Below are 18,753 nucleotides of genomic sequence, written 5' to 3' on the forward strand. Positions count from 1 at the left end.
TTCAATGCTTAATAAAAGGATCGTGAATCAACAAGGCTTGTTTGTCTTTCCTGACCTCTGCAGGAGCCTTGGATTAAAGCATGAGAATCCAACAACTGTGTACTTGTCCGTGTTTATTATGTTACGTACTCGTGACATGACAGTGGTAACCTTGTCACGTGACTGGGGTTGAAGCTATACTGGACTTGAGGTAATGGTCTTGTGATGGTGGAGTGATGTCATTTTCCCACCAGTAGAGATCATGTGACAGGTTTTTTTTTTTTTTACAGGTTATAAAAGGAAGACCCCTCCCTGTGGGGGGGGGGGGGGGGGCAGTTTGTGGCTGGATTTGCCAAGTTGACTTCATGCCACTGCGTGATTTAATGTGATGACACAGTTTAGTTGAAGGATGAAGTTTTTATCTAATGCCTAAAGTTTAGAAGGTCATTGCCAGCAGTTCCTTTACAATACTGCTAGTTCAGAAATCAGTGGAGAGTGAAGATCGGAGTTCGGGAGATAAAGATCGAGGAGAATCCATTTTCGACGGTGAAACAGGTTCGACCTTATTTAATCCTTATTCGAAAGGAATTCGTTGACTGTTCTCGTGTTAATCTCTGCGGGATAGCAGAAGATTGAGGACAGTGTGATAAAGGAAAGGTCAGTGCCTTTAAGCCGTTTCGTTTCGTAAATTCTTCGTGGGAAAAGTTCGACGTCGGGGATCGAAGCAAAGCGACGTGAAAGAGAATCTAAATCATCTTATAAAGTCTCTCCTTTTAAATGGACTGTGAGCATATCGAACTTTTGGCAATACTACTTTAAAGAACTGTTTTTGCAACATCGCTTTAAGAACTGTTTGAGCTGCATCGCTTTAAGAACTGTTTAAGCTGCCGCACAGCAGCTGGTTTCCGGTTACGTTAGTGTTTGTTTACTTTTAGGGGGTTTGTTTCAGTGTTTAATAAAAGTGTTATTTGTTGTATGAACCCTTGCCGAACTCATATTTATTGTTGCCTGAATACGTAACAATTAATATTTTGTATACTTTGACTGCCATTTTGATTCTTCAGCTGTTAATTGCATAATATTTTCTTTTCCGATGTAAGCAAGGGATATTTTACTGCAATTTATTATGAGTGGAACTGAAATCCGAAGTTGAAGAAAATAATTAAACAAATGCCTATTTAAATTCAATGCAAAAATACTTAGCATTACAACCGCTTTAGTTTTTCTGATCACCAGGATTTTTTGAATATTTATTTGGAAAAATGGACGTGAACAGCCAAGCCAAATGAAATGACTTCTGAAAGAAATTTATCTGATGAGAGTTTTAACAAATTCTGTAAACATAATCTTCTTTCTCTGGCAGTCTTTTAAAAGTGTAACATTCTGACCCAGGTCTCCAAATAAGTTTGAAACTATGCTCCTTCTTACCTTTTCTAAAACTGGCAGCCAGGTTGTAACCAGATGCAAGTTCTTTAAACACAACCATTCTCCATTGCGTGCACATTCCTTTAGTGTTTGGATAGCTACATCAGCTTGACCCTGGCCCATTGCCACCTGCAGATGGTACAAACAACAAATTCTGTTTCAACTAATACATTGAAATGCTAAATATTTACTAATCATGAGAAACTACTTAAACATGAAAAAACTGAACATCTGTAATATTACATATTTAAACACAGCTGACAAGGGCGGAGCAAAGATAAGATGGTGATGAACGGCGACTCCTTAGCTTGCATCTTCGGAAACAGCTCTATTTCCATCTTTGATATCCCTTTTATTTCCTTTTCAAGGTTCTTTTAAAGGCCCTGACCTGGAGTCTGACTTCAGTTCTTTGTGGGAATGGGACTCACTCTGAGGGCCTCACGACCGGCCACTTTTTGATATGCCAGGGATGTGCCTGGAAGACCAGCACACCTCCAGGGTGCCAGATTTTAGTGGCTCTGGTGACAGGCTGATTCAAGCCCGGTGCCCCTGACTGAGGCGTCACAGGAGAACATGGAACATCAGGAGCTGTGTGCCCAGAGCCGATTCTCTGGGCGCAGAGCTCAGAAAAAGCATCACAACAGACTTTTAACATCATAAATCAGCAAGTCGTTTGTTATGTCTTCCCTCTCGCTGTGAAACAGGAAAACGTCTTTTTCCCTTATTCGGGAGAGAGAGAGAACCTGTGGTATGTTGAATTACCAGGTGAACGAGTAGTCTTTGGGGTTCTGCAAGTCTGTGTCTTTATTGATGCTTTGCTGCATGCTTGAGTGCTCGGTGGAGGGCGCTGATGATTCTTTTGCTGGTGGGGGGGGGGTCATTGCCTTTTTGCTGTTTGTGCATGGGTAAGGGGGAGCTGGGGGGGTCTTTGGGGTTCTAACATCTAACTGTCATTCATTCTTCAGGGCACTCCTCTGTTTTTGTGGATGTTTGTGAAGAAAAAGAATTTCAGGATGTACAGTATATTGTATACATTTCATATAAAATTAAAATATTTAGAGTCTGAACTTTAACATTAGGTTCTGGTACTATTTGGTCTTCTCTCAAGCTAGTTATCCATCCAGGAATTCAACTAATCAAGCATTCTTCAAAAATTACATTCCATTAAAGAGCATCCGAAACCAAATACATTCTCCAACCAAAGAATCAGAATTAATATCACCGGTGTACAGTATGTCATGAAAGTTTTTAAACTTAGTGGCAGCAATACTTTGCAATACATAATAATATTAAAAAATCAATCAATTACAGTAAGTATATATATGTATCCTAAATTGTTAAATTAAAAAAAGTGCAAAAACAGAAAAAATAAAGTGAGGTAGTGTTCATGGGTTCAATGTCCATTTAGGATTCGGATGGCAGAGGGGAAGAATCTGTCCCTGAATTGCTGAGTGTGTGCCTTCAGGCTCCTTATTGACAGTAACAATGAGAAGAGCACGTGTCCTGGGAGATGGGATCCTTAATAATGGATGCTGCCTTTCTGAGGCACCATTCCCTGAAGAAGTCTTGGATACAACAGACGGTAGTACCCATGATGGAGCTGACTAATTTTACAACTTTCTGTAGCTTCTTTTGATCCTGTGCAGAAGGCCCTGCCCCCATACCAGACAGTGATGCATCCTGTCAGAATGCTCTCCACGGTACATCTGTAGAAGTTTTTGCGAGTTTTAGGTGACATGCCAAATCTCCTCAAACTCCTAATAAAATATAGCTGTTGTCTTACCTTCTTTATAGCTCCAGATATATGTTGGGACCAGATTAGATCGTCAGAGATCTTGACACCTGGAACTTGAAATTGCTCACTTCTGATCCCTCTATGAAGATTGGTTTGTGATCTTTCACCTTACCCTTACTGAAGTCCACAATCAGCTCATTGGTCTTACTGACATTGAATGCAAGATTGTTGCTGCAACACCACTCAACCAGCTGGTATAGCTTGCTCCTGTCTGCCGCCTTGCAAGGGTTTACCCTCCTGAAAAACAGCCAAGCATGGCCTCCTAGACAGAGATCACAGGGTCACCAGATGCAGCAGAGATCTTCACAGCTGTAGTTATACTCTCTGTTTTAAAGCAGCATAAAAGGAGTTGACCTCATCTGGTTGTGAAGCATTGCTGCCATTCATGCTCCTGGGTTTTGCTTTGTAGCAGGTTATGTCCTGCAAACACAGTCACAGTTGACACGCATCCGATGTCACCTCCAACTTCGCTCGGAATTGTCTCTTTTTTCTTGAAATAGTCCTCCACAAGTCATACCTGGTTTTCTTGAACAAACCTGAGTTGCTACATTTAAATACCACAGTTCTAGCCCTCAGCATGCGACAAACCTCCTGGTTCAACTATGGCATTTGGTTTGGGAATGTACAGCAAGTTTTCATAGGCACACACTCATCTACACAAGTTTTAATGAAGTCAGTAACATCTACAGCATACTTATTCAGTTGAAGATGAGTCCCTGAATACAGCTCTGCCCACTGATCCAAAGTAGTCCTGTAAACTCTCCCGTACTTCCCTTGTCCACACCTTCTTGGCCCTCACTACTGGTACTGCAGTCTTCCGTCTCTGCCTATACTCAGGGATTAGAAGTACAACCAGGTGATAAGACTTTCCAAAGTGTGGGGATGGAATAGCATGTTAAGCGTTCTTGATAGTGGTGTAACAGTGGTCCAGTGTGTTGTTTCCTTTGGTACTACAAGTGATTTATTGATGATAATTATTTAGTGATTTTTTTCAAGCTGGCCTGGTTAAAATCCCCCAAAATGATGGTGAAGGCATGTTTCGTGCATGTTGATCTTATCACTTAGATTATCTAAAGCCTGTTTGACATTGGCCTGAGGTAGAACGTACACCGCTGCCAAAATAATCACTGAAATCTCCCATGGCAGGTAAGATGGCTGACACTTCATTGCGAGAGATAAGACACCAAACAGATAACTTTCCTCTGCAGAACATAATCAAATTTACATTTTTTTTCCCGGAATATCTTAATTGACAAAAGCAAAGGTGAACCACCATGGCACATCAGTTAGGGAACTCAATCTATGAATCTGACCTGAGGTACAGTCTGACTGGATTTCTGTATATTCACAATGACTATGTAAATTTCTGCTGAATGCTCTGGTTTCTTTCCATTCCAAAGAGCTTTTGCTTGATTAATTGGCTATTGTAACTTACCTTTTACTGCATTTAAGTGGCAATAGTATCAATGGAGAATTGTTGAGCATGGAAAAGAAAATAATGGGAAATATTAAGGAATTCTGGGCACTTGGATCCCTTGGACGAAATGGTGGTCTTCTGTTTTGTAACATATAATTGGATAAGTTAAGCAACTACCCTTTCATCGTCTCTTTGACACTCAAGACTAGAAAGCAATCTATCAGACACCTTATTGTCCAAGATATGAACAGCTTTAGCTGCTTTTGTTCCTGAGCTGCCTGACAGAGTTAGCATGCTGAAATGTTTTGCCAGAAAGTGAAGCTTGTTATTTTCTGATCTGGGCATAATAGGGTCTAGGATAGTTTTAAACTTTAAGACAAACAAAGTCACCCATCAGAATTCTTTTTTCGGTATATTATGATAGTAATAAACTTTTTTTTCTCCCACAATTCTTGGATATCTTGTAGCCTCACATGTTTCTCTATATACTTTCAAAACTGGGAAATTAGAATCATCCACATGACAGGTTAATTCCCGGAATGGTGGGACTGTCATATGTTGAAAGATTGGAGCGACTGGGCTTGTATACACTGGAATTTAGAAGGATGAGCGGGGATCTGATTGAAACATAAGATTATTAAGGGATTGGACACGCTAGAGGCAGGAAACATGTTCCCGATGTTGGGGGAGTCCAGAACTAGAGGCTACAGTTTAAGAATAAGGGGTAGGCCATTTAGAACGGAGTTCAGGAAAAACTTTTTCACCCAGAGAGTTGTGGATCTATGGAATGCTCTGCCTCAGAAGGCAGTGGAGACCGATTCTCTGGATACTTTCAAGAAAATGTTAGATAGAGCTCTTAAAGATAGCGGAGTCAAGGGATATGGGGAGAAGGCAGGAACGGGGTACTGATTGTGGATGATCAGCCATGATCACAGTGAATGGTGGTGCTGGCTCAAACAGTCGAATGGCCTACTCCTGCACCTATTGTCTATTGACAGTATCTAAGCAAAGTTCCATATAAATTAAATCTAACAGAGTTAGTAAAAGATGCCTGTTTTATGAATAATCTCTATGCAGATAAATTTTATATGTTGTGCAACTCTTGCTGCCATTTGGAGGATGCGTAGAGAGAATAAAAAAAATGTCCTGAAACCTGAGCACACTGAATTCCTGACAGGTACCAATTCAAGGAAAAACGTGCACAAAATTGTTTTGCTTCAAGTTAGGCCAGAATTTAAAAGCATAATTCTGGTTTTAGTGAGTTGTATAAAGAATTCAAGCCTCATTATACGGTATCTTAATATTGTAGTCTGAATTTTCAGTTTAATCCCTCCAAATAAGAAAGAAAATGCTTTGTTTTTCTTTCCAAATGGGCTTATTAACATGTATGAAAAATGAAATGCAATGAATATTCAGCAGATACAAGAGGAAAGCTAAAGTTTTGTCATAACTAGGGAAATTTAGAATGGTAAAGGCTTTTTATTGCAGCTGCTCTAAATAGAAGGAACTTAATATGTGCAAGGAAGAGTAGAAAATTCTGGAATTAGCTAATACAAAATACTACAATTACTAAAAGTCTGAAATAAAAGAATTGATAGAAAAATGCAGCAAAGCAATCAGCATAATTGGAGAGAGAAAATATTAACACTACAGATGGACAGCAGATAGATTAGAACTGAGCAGCCATAATATAAAGTGGAAACACTGGTCACCTGAAGTCATTGAATTCAATGTTAAATGTCAAGGGCTATAATATCCTTACTCATATAATGATATCCTATTTATTGGATTTTTTTTTGGACACAGCAGTGGTAGAAGTGGAATGTAGACTTAAAGAGGAACACAAGTGAAAATTCAGTCACCTTCCAGTCTGCACAGTGTCCTGCAATGAACATTTGTTTTCTCCAAAGTAGAGTGCACTACATCATGGACAACTAATACAACACACTAAATTGGAAGAGGTGTAAGCTAGGCATCCAGTACAGGTGTACAGACTCTCATATCCATCTGGACTAAACTTCCTTTCATCTCAGTTATCTGCTTAAGATTTATGAATGAATCTCAAGGTTCCATATGGGGACATTTTTGTACTTTGATAATGAATTCACTTTGAAATTTAGAACTTTGAACAGACTTTTTTCTGTACCTCATGGAAGTTTTCTCTACCAATGGTTTCTCCGGCCAGCTCTTGAAGTTCTTGGGATGGGTCAGCACCAGGTGAAATGATAATGAGAACTGGCTCAGTTGCCAGTGTTTCACTTAAAAGGCGTTTCAGATTTAAGAGAGGTGGGGATAATTCCTTCATTCCTAAAATGAATACAAATCCACATTAATATTTCACAGGATAAAAACTGACGAATTGCAGAAATCAGAATAAAAATGATTTAAACATGTATAAGTAAATGTAACATTATAATAAAGACTAATAAAATACAGCAGGCTGAATATCACTGCTGCAGATATATCATAACATTTTTGTACAATTTTGGAATTCCATAAGGTTTTTAAATTGTTCAAAAATATATGTATTCTTAAATGCAAGTTAGCATATCACCTCTGTCAGAGTAGACTTAAGTAAAAAATAAAGTTGATGCTAGGCAAATTCTATGATATGAAGTTCCAAAGCATTGTTATAAGAGGGGCTGAAAGTCGCCATAGCTTCCAAAGTTCCATTTAATTAAGACATATTTTGAGCGTTACTATTGGAAACACTTGACCCAGATTTGTAGCGTTTTGTTCAGAACCAGCTTATTATCCAAGCAATGCTGGTTTTAACCACTATTTAAAAAGACATTTGGATTTTTATTAGGAACTATAAAACAAAAAAATACTGAAAATACTCAGCAGATCAGATAATGTTATTGAAGAGAGAAACAGAGATTCAGGTTATTGCCTTTACATTAGCATTGGAAATTTATTTAAACTTTGCTCACTCTAACCAAAGGTCATTACTCAATATGTAAACAATACTAGCTTTTCATTGATGCAGCCAGGCTTGCTTAATGCAAGCAGGATTTTCAGGATACTTTTTTCAGTTTTCAGAATCCACTTTACTTTGCTTCTAAGGTAGCACCATGCTCCACTCAGTTATGTGGAGAAGATCAAGGATGCCGAGGAATTGAGGGAGATGAATTGGACATATAGGATCACATATAAATGATCAAATAGTAAGTAATTAGATGCATAAATCAAATAACTTGATCAAGTACATCGTTGGATCTTCTGGGAACTGAGGGAAGAAACCGCTGAGGCCTTTGCAGATATATTTGCTTCATCTTTAATCAGAAGTGAAACTCCTGAAGGTTGAAGGATGGCTAATTTTGTACCATTATTTAAGAGAGACAGCAAAGCCAAGTCAGGAAATTACAGGCCAATGGGTCTTACATCAGTGGTGGGGAAGTTACTGGAATGGATTCTGAGGGACGGGATCTACCAGCATTTGTATAGACAAGGTCTCAACAGGGATAGTCAGTGTTGATTTACGAGTGGAAAACTGTGCCTGTATATCTGTTAGAGCTTTTTAAATATGTAACCAAGAGGGAAGACAAGGGCAAGGTAGTGGACATAGTCTACATTGGCTATGTCTGATAAGGTTTCACATGGTACGCGGGTCTGGAAGGTTAGGTTAGGTGGGATCCAGCAGGCTGACTAACTGAATTCATTATTGAATTGATCATTGGAAGCAGAGGGTGAAGATGGAAGGCTGTTTCTCAGATTTGTTTCTGGTGGACAGTTCATCTGTTGCTATTTGCATGGGGGAAGTTACAACCCGTGTGACTGGTAAGGGATGCAGTACTCTAAATGAGATATAACTACATAACATGGATATTCATCACGTTATTTTTGATTTCTTAGTTAGGTTTCTGGCAATACATTCCAACAATTTATTCAACTGGCAATTTCTCTGCCATCCTGTGTAGATGGCTTTGGTTATATTAAATCAATAGCTCCATTTAGATAAGCAGCAATTCCAACAATCAAAGTAACTACAAATAAAGGCACTTTAAACTTTAATTCATTAGATTGTGATTTGATCCAAAATGAAGCAAACACATTTAAATAATTATTCAAAAGATACTTCAAGCTGAAACTGGAGTTTGTGGCAAGAACCAAAGGCATAGATTTTTTTCAAGTGCGGTGATACGTGCATCCTACATAACGTTTTCAAGATTAAAAAATGGATGGAATATGGTAAAAGTCTAATAATCCATGATCAGACTACCCAGAACCCCTGATTGCTTGGTATCTGGTTAATGAGGAATCCTTTGTTGAACTCCCTTTCAACTCACCATGTGCCAGTTCCCAAGCTCTCTTTCAACATTGGGGAACCATCTCCCATCTTAGTGTGCTTTATGACCACCAATACTACCTACTTGGTAATTCATATGTGGTTCAATATGCCACAACTCATTTGTCTCAATTCACTAGCATCCATAATCTTCTCCACATAAATATCGTACTCAAGCCTTGGCAACACTTGCCTTCTTTCTGGCTTAAAGATTTATTTGCTGTACACAGTGACCAAAACTACACACAATACTCCCATGTGATGGCTTGTAGAAGTGCAACATTTTGTCCCATCTGTTATACTCAAGATCCTGACTGAATAAGACCATCATGCCAATTGCCTGCTTCATCATACTGTCTACCTGTAACAGAACTTGCAGCAAATTATGTACTCGTACTCCTTGTTCCCCCATTCTTCAACACTCCCAAGAGCCCTACCATTCACTTTCTATAACGGCACAATTGAGGGTATCCTGACAGGCTACATTACTGCCTGGTATGGGAACTGTACCTCCTTCAATTGCAGGACTCTGCAGAGAGTAGTGCGGACAGCCCACATATCTGTAGATGTGAACTTCTCCTGATTCCCAAGACAGGTGTGTAAAAAGGGCCTGAAGGATCATTGGGGACCCGAGTCACCCCAACCACAAACTGTTCCAGCTGCTATCATCCGGGAAATGGTACCACAGCATAAAAGCCAGGACCAGCAGGCTCTGACAGCTTCTTCCACCAGGCCATCAGACTGCTTAATACATGCTGATACATGAATTTCCATGTTATATTGACAGTCCTGTTGTACATACTATTTATTATAAATTATACATTGCACATTTAGACAGAGACGTAACACAAAGATATTTACTCATGTGTGTGAAGGATGTAAGAAATAATGTCAATTCAATTCAAGTCCTGCCCCGGTTTGACTTCTGAAAATGCAACACCTCACATTCACCTGAATTGATAGCTACAACATAGACTTTCTTATAAATGAAAGGCGTTGTTTCCTTTTGGATAATCAGAATCGGTTTAATATCACCAGCATAAATTGTGAAGTTTGTTAAGATATTAAGATTAAATGACGATTACAGTGTATATTTTCAGAATCAGCATTTTATAATTTCAGATACTGAAAATTAATGTTGTTTATTTCTCACCATTGAATTTAGTTGCTCTCTATAAGCAAATCCTGCCACACTACATAAAACAATATGCCACTATTATGTAAACTGGTCTAAAAGTAGAATGAACTGTATTTTACAGTACCATTTACTAGCAATCCAATCATTTTCTGAAAATTGCTTTCATCTCCTCTGATGTCAAATATTTTGTCTAATGAAGGAAAATTTCAGAATTCATTGATGGGAAATGACATTAGAAAGGTATTGTAGTGGTAGAGAAAAATTTGGAAGAAGAGTAGGCAAGTTTAAGGTTAGTTTATTTAATAATAGCACCATTATTCACTGATACAACTGAACAATGATTGCTTCCTCTGTTCCTTAGCCAAGATTGATCAATTCATCGTTCAGAAGAAAGCATCTTCAAAAAGATGTCACTTAGTACACTGAAATCTACAATGCTGCATACTTTTACTGACCTTTACTTGAAGTTATCTGGGTACCCCATATCACAGAGATGCTTCCTGCACTGATAAAGGTATGTATTCATTTGCTGTGTCCATGTTTACTGAAACTTACTGCAATATGGTTTCAGAGGATAGAACTGAGCAGGACTAGGATGATTGAATAGTGCAATATAAAATCACCATGACTGTTTGCTGGGTGTTGGAGGCATTAGGTAAATAGAAATGTGATGCAGCCATTCAAAGAATTTTTTTCTGGTCATAAAATTAAGGTGGTTTCTACACTAGACTCCGAACGCCATCTATTCTGCTTTTTGTTTCTTATATCTCTGGTCCATGGGGGACATAGAGGCATAACACTAATGCTGCACAGTATCAGCAAGTTGGGATCAACTGGATTCTTCGGTACTCTGTGGACATTGCACATTCTCCATGTGATTGCATGGATTTCCTTCCGCATCTCAAAGGGTTGATAATAAGTTAACTACAGAAGAATTGGTAGGAATTGATAGGCACTTGAAAAATAAGTTGAAGGGAAATAATTGGGGTATGAGATTGATCAGGCAAGTGGCATAATCTTGAATTACCAACTTCTGTATCAAATAGAAATACAAGAAATTCTAAAAGTTTGCAGAACTGGAAATTTCCCTATTGGTATCTCTAGCTCAGATGAGAAGGCCAGGAATAATGTAGTCTGTCTGTACATACAGATGTACTTCAGTCTGATTGATGTTGCAGAAGTTACCAAATACTTCTCAAAGTAAATATGCACTCTTTGCACAATTATAGGATTCTAGGTCCTGGATTTCTCTGTACAAAAGTCACTAAAAGAAAGTGCAGCAAGTATTTGGGGTTTTTGCAAGAGAAATTGAGTACAAGAATAAAAATACCTTACTGCAATTATATAAAGCCCCAGGGAGAAAGCATTTGGAATGTCCACATATCTGGTGTTCCAGCATCACAAGAGACGGAGCACAAAATAAAAGATGGAGCAACTCAGTGGGTCAAAGAATGACACTGCTTGACTGCTCAGTTCCTCCGATAGTTTTCTGCACAAGGGCAATCAAGGAAATACAACAAGATTCACCAGATCCTTTCCTGTGATTGGCAGCTAGTCCAATCAGGATAAATTAAACAGAATTAATATATAATTCCTTGTATGAAGGAGAGATGGTCTGATTTAACAAAACAAATGCAGATGCAAGAACAATATTTATTCTGATGCTAAGAGGGCCAAGAACTAAAGATCACTATTATTTATCCTAGAGGATTTGGGAGGTCAGCCACTGAGGACACTCAAAACAGAATTTGATATATTGTTGGATATCAAGAAAATCAGGGATAATGAGGATACTACAGGAAAATAGTGAAGAGATAAAAGATCAGCAAAGGTTAGTTAAGCAGGCTCAAAAGGTATAAACAACCTCTTATGGTTTTTTAAATGATTTTACTAGTGCTTTACCTATGGCAGATTTTTAATCATCCTTTAACTGCAATTGCTAAACTAAAATTATTTCTGAATCATCAAAACATTAAAAAGTTAATGCAGATTTACATATATTTGGAAAAGCCTTTTGCTTTGTAAACAATTTTATGGTCTTTTAGCTGTTTAAATATAGCAAGAATTCATGAATAGCAAGAACGAGTTAGATAGAAAGGAACCCAAATCAAAGGAAGCTATTCAGATTATCAGAATGAATCAGAATCAAGTTCAACGAATTTAAAAATCTGTTGTTTTGTGTCAGCAGTACTTTGCAATAAATATTGATTTAAAAAACTAAAAATTACAGTATGAAATATATAAAAATAGAAATTAAATATATCGTTCAAACAACGAGTTAAAAAAAGAAAAAAAAAATAGTGAGGTAGTGTATGTGGGTACAATGTCCATTCAGAAATCTGATGGTGACTGGGAAGAAGCTGTTCCCGAAATGTTGAGTATAGGTCTTCAGGCATCTGTACCCCCTCCTTGATGGTAGTAATGAGAAGAGAGCATGCGCTGGGTAATGGGGGTCCTTAATGATGAATGACGCATTTTTGAGGTATCGCCTTTTAAAGGTGGCCTCAATGCTGGGTAGGCTAGTGCCCATGATGGAGTTGGCTGAGCTTACAACTTTCTGCAGGTTCTTCTGATACTGTGCAATGGCCCTTCCTCACCAGAAGGTGTTGCAACCAGTTCGAATGTTTTTCACAGTACACCAGTAGAAATTTGCGACAGATTTTGTTGACATATCAAACCTCCTCAAACTCCTAATGAAATACAGCTACTCTCATGCCTACTTTGTAATTGCATCACAATGTTGGACTCAGGATAGATATTCAGAGATGTTGACATGCAGGAACTTGTGTAATGAATGCACCACAGCTCTGAGGGGCCGAAGGGTGCGGGGTAGCCCCCTCCTTTGTGAGAATCGCAAGATCACTATTGATTTGGGTCAGGAGACCCAGGAAATGAGAGAGAGATGTGCGGAATGTCTTGTTCCCCTGGCGATATAAAGCTACGGGAAACAGCCATTGTCTCTTGGAGATGAACTTGTGTATTACAATACTGTGCTACGTGGAAGCCCTCAGGCAAAGTGGGCTGGTTGAGGGAGGGATTGCCTCACCCCAACCTGATTGACATCTGAGACCCTGTGTGTCAGGATAAAAGAGGGTCTGTGGGAACAGCCGCCTCAGACGCACCAGAAGAAACGCTAGCGATCCCGTAATAGCGGAAGCCGGTGGGGAGGCCATGTGCGTTCGGTTCCATTTGCCCAGAACCAGTGCCCTTTACCACGGAAAAACGGCTTTTAGCTAACAACGGGGAAACCAACTCCCAACGACTCGAAGGATTGACATCATAAAAGGACTGGGCAAGATTTAAACCCGTCTTTCTCTCAAACCAAAACGCTGCAGCTTGAACGAACTAACGGTGACTTTTATATTTCCATCGAACAATACATCATCCCCTAGACAACGATAGAGCTATTTCTTATTGATTATTATTATACCCGCGTGTTTAGATTTAGTATTGACAACGTATATTATCTGTATGTTTGCATTGATCTTATTTTTGTGTATCTTTATCAATAAATACTGTTAAAAATAGTACCATCAGACTTCAACGGACCTCTCTATCTTTGCTGGTAAGTGACCCAGTTACGGGGTTCACAACACTTGAAACTGCTCCCTCTTTCCACTGTTGATCATTCCATGAGGACTGGTGGGTATCCCTTAACTTCCCCTTCCTGTAGACCATAATCACTTCCTTGGTCTTAATGATGTTGAGTCCAAGGTCACTGTTGCAACACCACTCAACCAGCTGCTTTATCTTTTCTCCTATATGCCTCCTCGTCACCATCTGAAATTCTGCCAACAATAGTTGTGTCATCAGCAAATTTACAGATGGTATTAGAGCTGTGCTTATCCACACAGTCATGGGTGTAAAGAGAGCAAAGCAGTGGCTGAGCACACATCCTTGAGGTGAGTCGCTGTTGATTATCAGTGAGGAGGAGATGCTGTTTTGGATCTGCACTGACTATGGTCTCCTGATGAGAAAATCAAGGATGCAGTTGCAGAGGGAGATGCAAAAGGCTTTGGAGTTTGTTGATTAGCACAGAGTTTGGAGTTTGTTGATTAGTACTGAGTGTATAATTGTGTTGAACACTGAGCTGTAATGAAGAAACAGCAGCTTGACATACAGAACAGTGCAAATGTCTGAGGCACATATATAAATAGCTAGGATGCATCAAACTTTTGCACAGTTCTGTAATAATCTCATGTAGAGCACTGTACTGCTGCCACAAAAAAAAACAAAAACAAATTTTAAGACACTTGTGAATGATGATACACCTGATTTTGATATGAGTCTCTATAGTGGGCCGAGAGTGGGAAGGGGGCAAGGAGAGGGGAATCATAGCTGGAGAAAAGGGGAAGGGAGAGAACGAGCAGGAAGCATCAGAGAGGCATTCTGTAATGCTCAATAAACTAATTGTTTGGAATGAAATGACCTTGCCTGGTGTCTCAGGCCTGGGTGTGGCTACATCTGGGCCATCCCTGCACCTGACACTTCCCCCGTCACTTGTCCCACAACCCTCCTGTGGCACTTGCCCCTCAGCATTCTCAACATCCTTTGCCCCCACCAGAGTTACAAAATTGCTCTCTGCTCCATGTAGACAAATACGCTAGTGCACAAAAGTTTTGGACACTCTAACTATATTTATGTGCCTAAGATTTTTGCACAGTTCTGTAAGTATTGCTATTGTCCAAGGTTGAGTGGAGAGCCAATGAGATTTCATCCTCTGTAGACCTCTTGTGGTGATAGGCAAGCTGCAGCAGGGCCAGGCTCTTGCTTAGGTAGGAGTTGATTCTCGTCATGACCAAGCTCTCAAAGTACTTTATCATAGTAGATCTGAGTTTAACTGGGCAATAGTCATTGAGGCAGCTCAGACTGCTCCTCTTGGGCAGTTTTGAAGCAGGAAAGGATCTCCAATTGCAGCAGTGAGAGATTGAAGATATCCTTGAACATTCCTGCCAGTTGGATGGCACAGGTTTTCAGTGCCCTGCCAGGTACACCGTCTGGGTTTGATGCCATGAAAGGTATCATCCTCTCGAAAGATGTTCTGACATCAGCCTTCAAGACAGCGGTCACAGCGTCACCAGAAGCTGCAGGGATTTGCACGTGTAGTTCTATTCTCCCTTTCAATGTGTGCATTAAAGGCATTGAGATCATCTGGGAGTGAAGCATCACAACCATTCATGATGCTTAGTTTCGTCCTGTTGGAAGTATTATTGTGCAAACACTGCCAGAGCTGATATGCATCCAATTCCATCTCTAACTTCAATCGGAATTGTTTTTTGCCCTTAAAATAGCCTTTTGTAGGTCATATCTGGACTTCTTGAGCAGTTCTGGACTACCAATCTGTGATGCCACCCCTAAATAAGCTATTTCTGACAGAAGTCACATTCAATTCCCCATTTTTGCTTTCAACCATTATGCCTTATGTTCCTCATCCTCAAATTGCTGTTCAAATTCCATTCAACATTACTGATGGAGACAACTTACATTGAATTCTCTTGGAAAGACTTCCGGAACCTGATCATTCTCTGGAAATAATTTTTGATTTAACATTTAAAAAACACACAAGTGGGAGCAGAAGTTGGCCATCCAGCCTTCGAAAATAATGGCTGACCTCCACAACTACCATAACCATTGTTTCTCTTAAATCCCAGAGATTATACGAATTATTGCTTTGAATGAGCATAATGATTAACCCTCTGCAAATCTGTGGGGATTGAATTCCAAAGGTTCACAGATCTCTGAGCAAAGAAACCTCTCCTCATCTCAACCTTAAACAGCCCAACCCTCATTCTTAAATTGTAGCTCCTGAACCTCAACTCAACAAGGGAAATACCTTCCTCCATTTAGCTTGTCAAGTCCTTTAAGAAATTTATAAGCTTTTAATGGCATCTCTTATTTTTCTAAATTCTACTTCTTTTGCCAGCTAATCAACTTTTCTTCACTCAGCCAGTATACTATTCCTGAAGTCCATCTGGGAAATCTGCACAGTTCTATGGCAAGTACATCCTTTCTCAGGTAAGGAGACCAGGACTATACATAATATATATACATAATACATAATAGTTATAATAAAAATAGTGAAACACGTACTGCCAGATGTTGCTGAATAAATATTGTTCTTACCAAGAGCTTTGAATGCAAAAAGAGCCATGGCACTTTGAAGTCTGTCTGGTCTTATTGCTTGAACAACCAGAACCTTTGAAGAAAACAAGCAATTGTTGATGTACCAGTGTTTTGTGAGAAAGCTGCATGGTGTCAATAGAACTCAGAGATTTATTATAATTGTTAAAAAATACCATCAATACTGTCAGTCTTAAGCTTAAACTTCTCTCATAGTTCTGCTCCAGCTAAGCTTCCTTAGTGCTGCAAAACATCCCTTTTATACAATTTAGTCCTAACCCAATACAAGTCTAGAATCTTACCTGTTCATAAGATAACTGAATACAGCAGATTCCAGTTAATTGGGCCATTGGTTAATTGGGACAGCCACTTACTTGAGACAACTCTTAAAGAACAAAAATAAATGAGAAAGTAGCCAGGATTCCCTTCATTGATTTGGGACACTATGCCGCTTAATTGGGATAGGAAATTGTTGCCAACCAGTTTTTAAATAGCATCACTTGCCCATGTTTGTGTTTAAAAAGCTATGACTTTTGTTGCTGATAGATGGCAAGTAAGACAATTCAGAACTGTATTGCTCACTGTGGTTTGAAGCATTGAAGCTTGGAGATGTCAGAAACCACCAGGAGTGAAAATGAAACGATTTTACTATTTCAACAAGTTAGGATCTATGAAGAATTTGATGATATTGACAATCATCTTGAATGTTACGATGAAAATAAAGATTTGGAGGGTGCAACTGAAGGTAGTCCATTATCTGCACCAGGTGTCTGCATTGATTCTATTCATTTACAGTCAATCAAAAGAACACCAGTGTGCATTGGATTAATTCCTCCTTTGATAACGATTAGGAACTAATACACCATTTTGTAGTACTGTAGTAGTTTTTGTACTGTTTAATTTGCTCTCTATTTTATTTAAATAAATAAAATAGTAATTTTATTATAACAAATCGTAATTTGTTACTCAGTTAAATGGTAGTTACTTGTTTCTCATGCCTTTTTAACTATTTCCATGAAACTTTACCTAATTGGGGCAGCCGATTAAATGGGCCAAAATGTGCAGGTCTTAATGTGTCCCAATTAACTGGAATACAGTGTATTATGATAAATAGTTATAAAAATATTACATTAACCTAGAAATTAAGTTTAACTTAAAATCTTTCATTAATAAATTTAACTTCAATGTAGTTTTTCCTCTCTCATTTGAATGGCATGGTTTTTTGCTAACAGTTAAACATGCACAGAAATTATAATTCTGAACTGACTGAGCTGGACAATGTTAATGTTATGTTTGTAATAGTTTAAAAACTTGAACCACGAAGCATAAATAATTTTTCGTTATAAGCAGCATATCATGCAATAGACAATAAGTGTTCCATTTAGTGGAAGTCAGAGAAAAGTTTGGGGATAGGAATTTGTCTTAGTTCATTAGACTTAAAGGTTAGTACTGCAGTGATCTCATACTGTAACTTCTTCTGAAATTTGGTCACAGAATTGTAGAATAGAGAAAGCAAAGAAAGAGCCCATTCAGTCTCTCAAGTCAATGCTGGCTCTATGTATGAACTACCTAGCCAGTTCCACCCTCCCTGCTTTCTCTGAAACTTCTTTCTTTTCAGAAATTCATCTGCCTGCCTTTTGAACTCACATCATGAATCTGCTTTCACTACAATCTAGGTGCTACATTACAAACATTAACCACTCACTATTTTTCCCTCACGTCACTTTCTTTTACTAAGCATCTTCATTTTGTGTTCCCTGCTTAAATAGCAGCAGGTACTCTGCACCTCCTCTTATTTTACCCTTCATGATTTCAAACACTTCTATTGGATTTCCTTCTTAATCACCTCTGTTCCAAGGAATACAACACCAGTTTTCCTGATCTAGTAAGGTCCCTGGCGTTATTTTAGCAAATCTTATCCGCATTCTCATGAAAGCTTTTACATCTTTAGCAGAGTGTGGCATGCAGATATGAGTGTACTATTCCAGTTATGGTTGAAGCATTCTTGTCCTCTACTCTTCTATTTATAAACCTCAGGAACTTGTAGTTAAGGCAACCTTGTTCTCAGCCTGCTTCCTCAAAATGTAACAAGGCTTTTTGCAGCATTAAATTTCATCTGGTATCTGTCCATCCATTCCACCAACATGTCAATACCTTCTTAAAGTCTAAGTTACTATCTTCCTCACACTTCACTGTACCCCCAGGTTTTATGCTGTCTGTAAATTTGGAAGATGTGCACCTAACAAAGTCAATAATAAGTGTTAGGGAAAGCAATGGTCCCACTGTCAACCCCTGGGCATTCCAGTATACAATTTCTTCAAAGCCAATGAACCATTCTTCAATGATACTTTCTGTTTCATGTCACTTTAGCAATTTTGAATTCATGCCACTAGAACCCATTTTATTCAAAGATTTTTGGTCACTTACTACTAAGTAAGACTATATCAAACTATCATTTGGAAGACCATACATGTAACATAAACAGCATTACAGCACTGTTCTCCCTCTGATACTTCATCGAGTAACTATCACATTTCAATTTACTAGACAAAATTTGCTTTTCCTAAGTCCATACTGGCTTTCTCTTACCA

General features: G+C 38.8%; 1 protein-coding gene across 1 annotated transcript in view; it reads right to left on the reverse strand.

The window, feature by feature from the left end:
- dync2h1 (dynein cytoplasmic 2 heavy chain 1) overlaps positions 1 to 18,753 on the reverse strand; it is a 463,334-nt gene that overhangs the window by 153,711 nt on the left and 290,870 nt on the right. Inside the window, exons 77-79 of the mRNA XM_059964317.1 lie at positions 16,166 to 16,238; positions 6,763 to 6,923; positions 1,408 to 1,533 (exon numbers count right to left, since the gene is read on the reverse strand). Of these exons, the coding sequence (XP_059820300.1) occupies positions 1,408 to 1,533; positions 6,763 to 6,923; positions 16,166 to 16,238 (360 nt within the window). The remainder of the gene's footprint in view (positions 1 to 1,407; positions 1,534 to 6,762; positions 6,924 to 16,165; positions 16,239 to 18,753) is intronic.

The sequence above is a fragment of the Hypanus sabinus genome, chromosome 3 (genome assembly GCF_030144855.1).
Source record: "Hypanus sabinus isolate sHypSab1 chromosome 3, sHypSab1.hap1, whole genome shotgun sequence".
NCBI classification, from domain to species: Eukaryota; Metazoa; Chordata; class Chondrichthyes; order Myliobatiformes; family Dasyatidae; genus Hypanus; species Hypanus sabinus.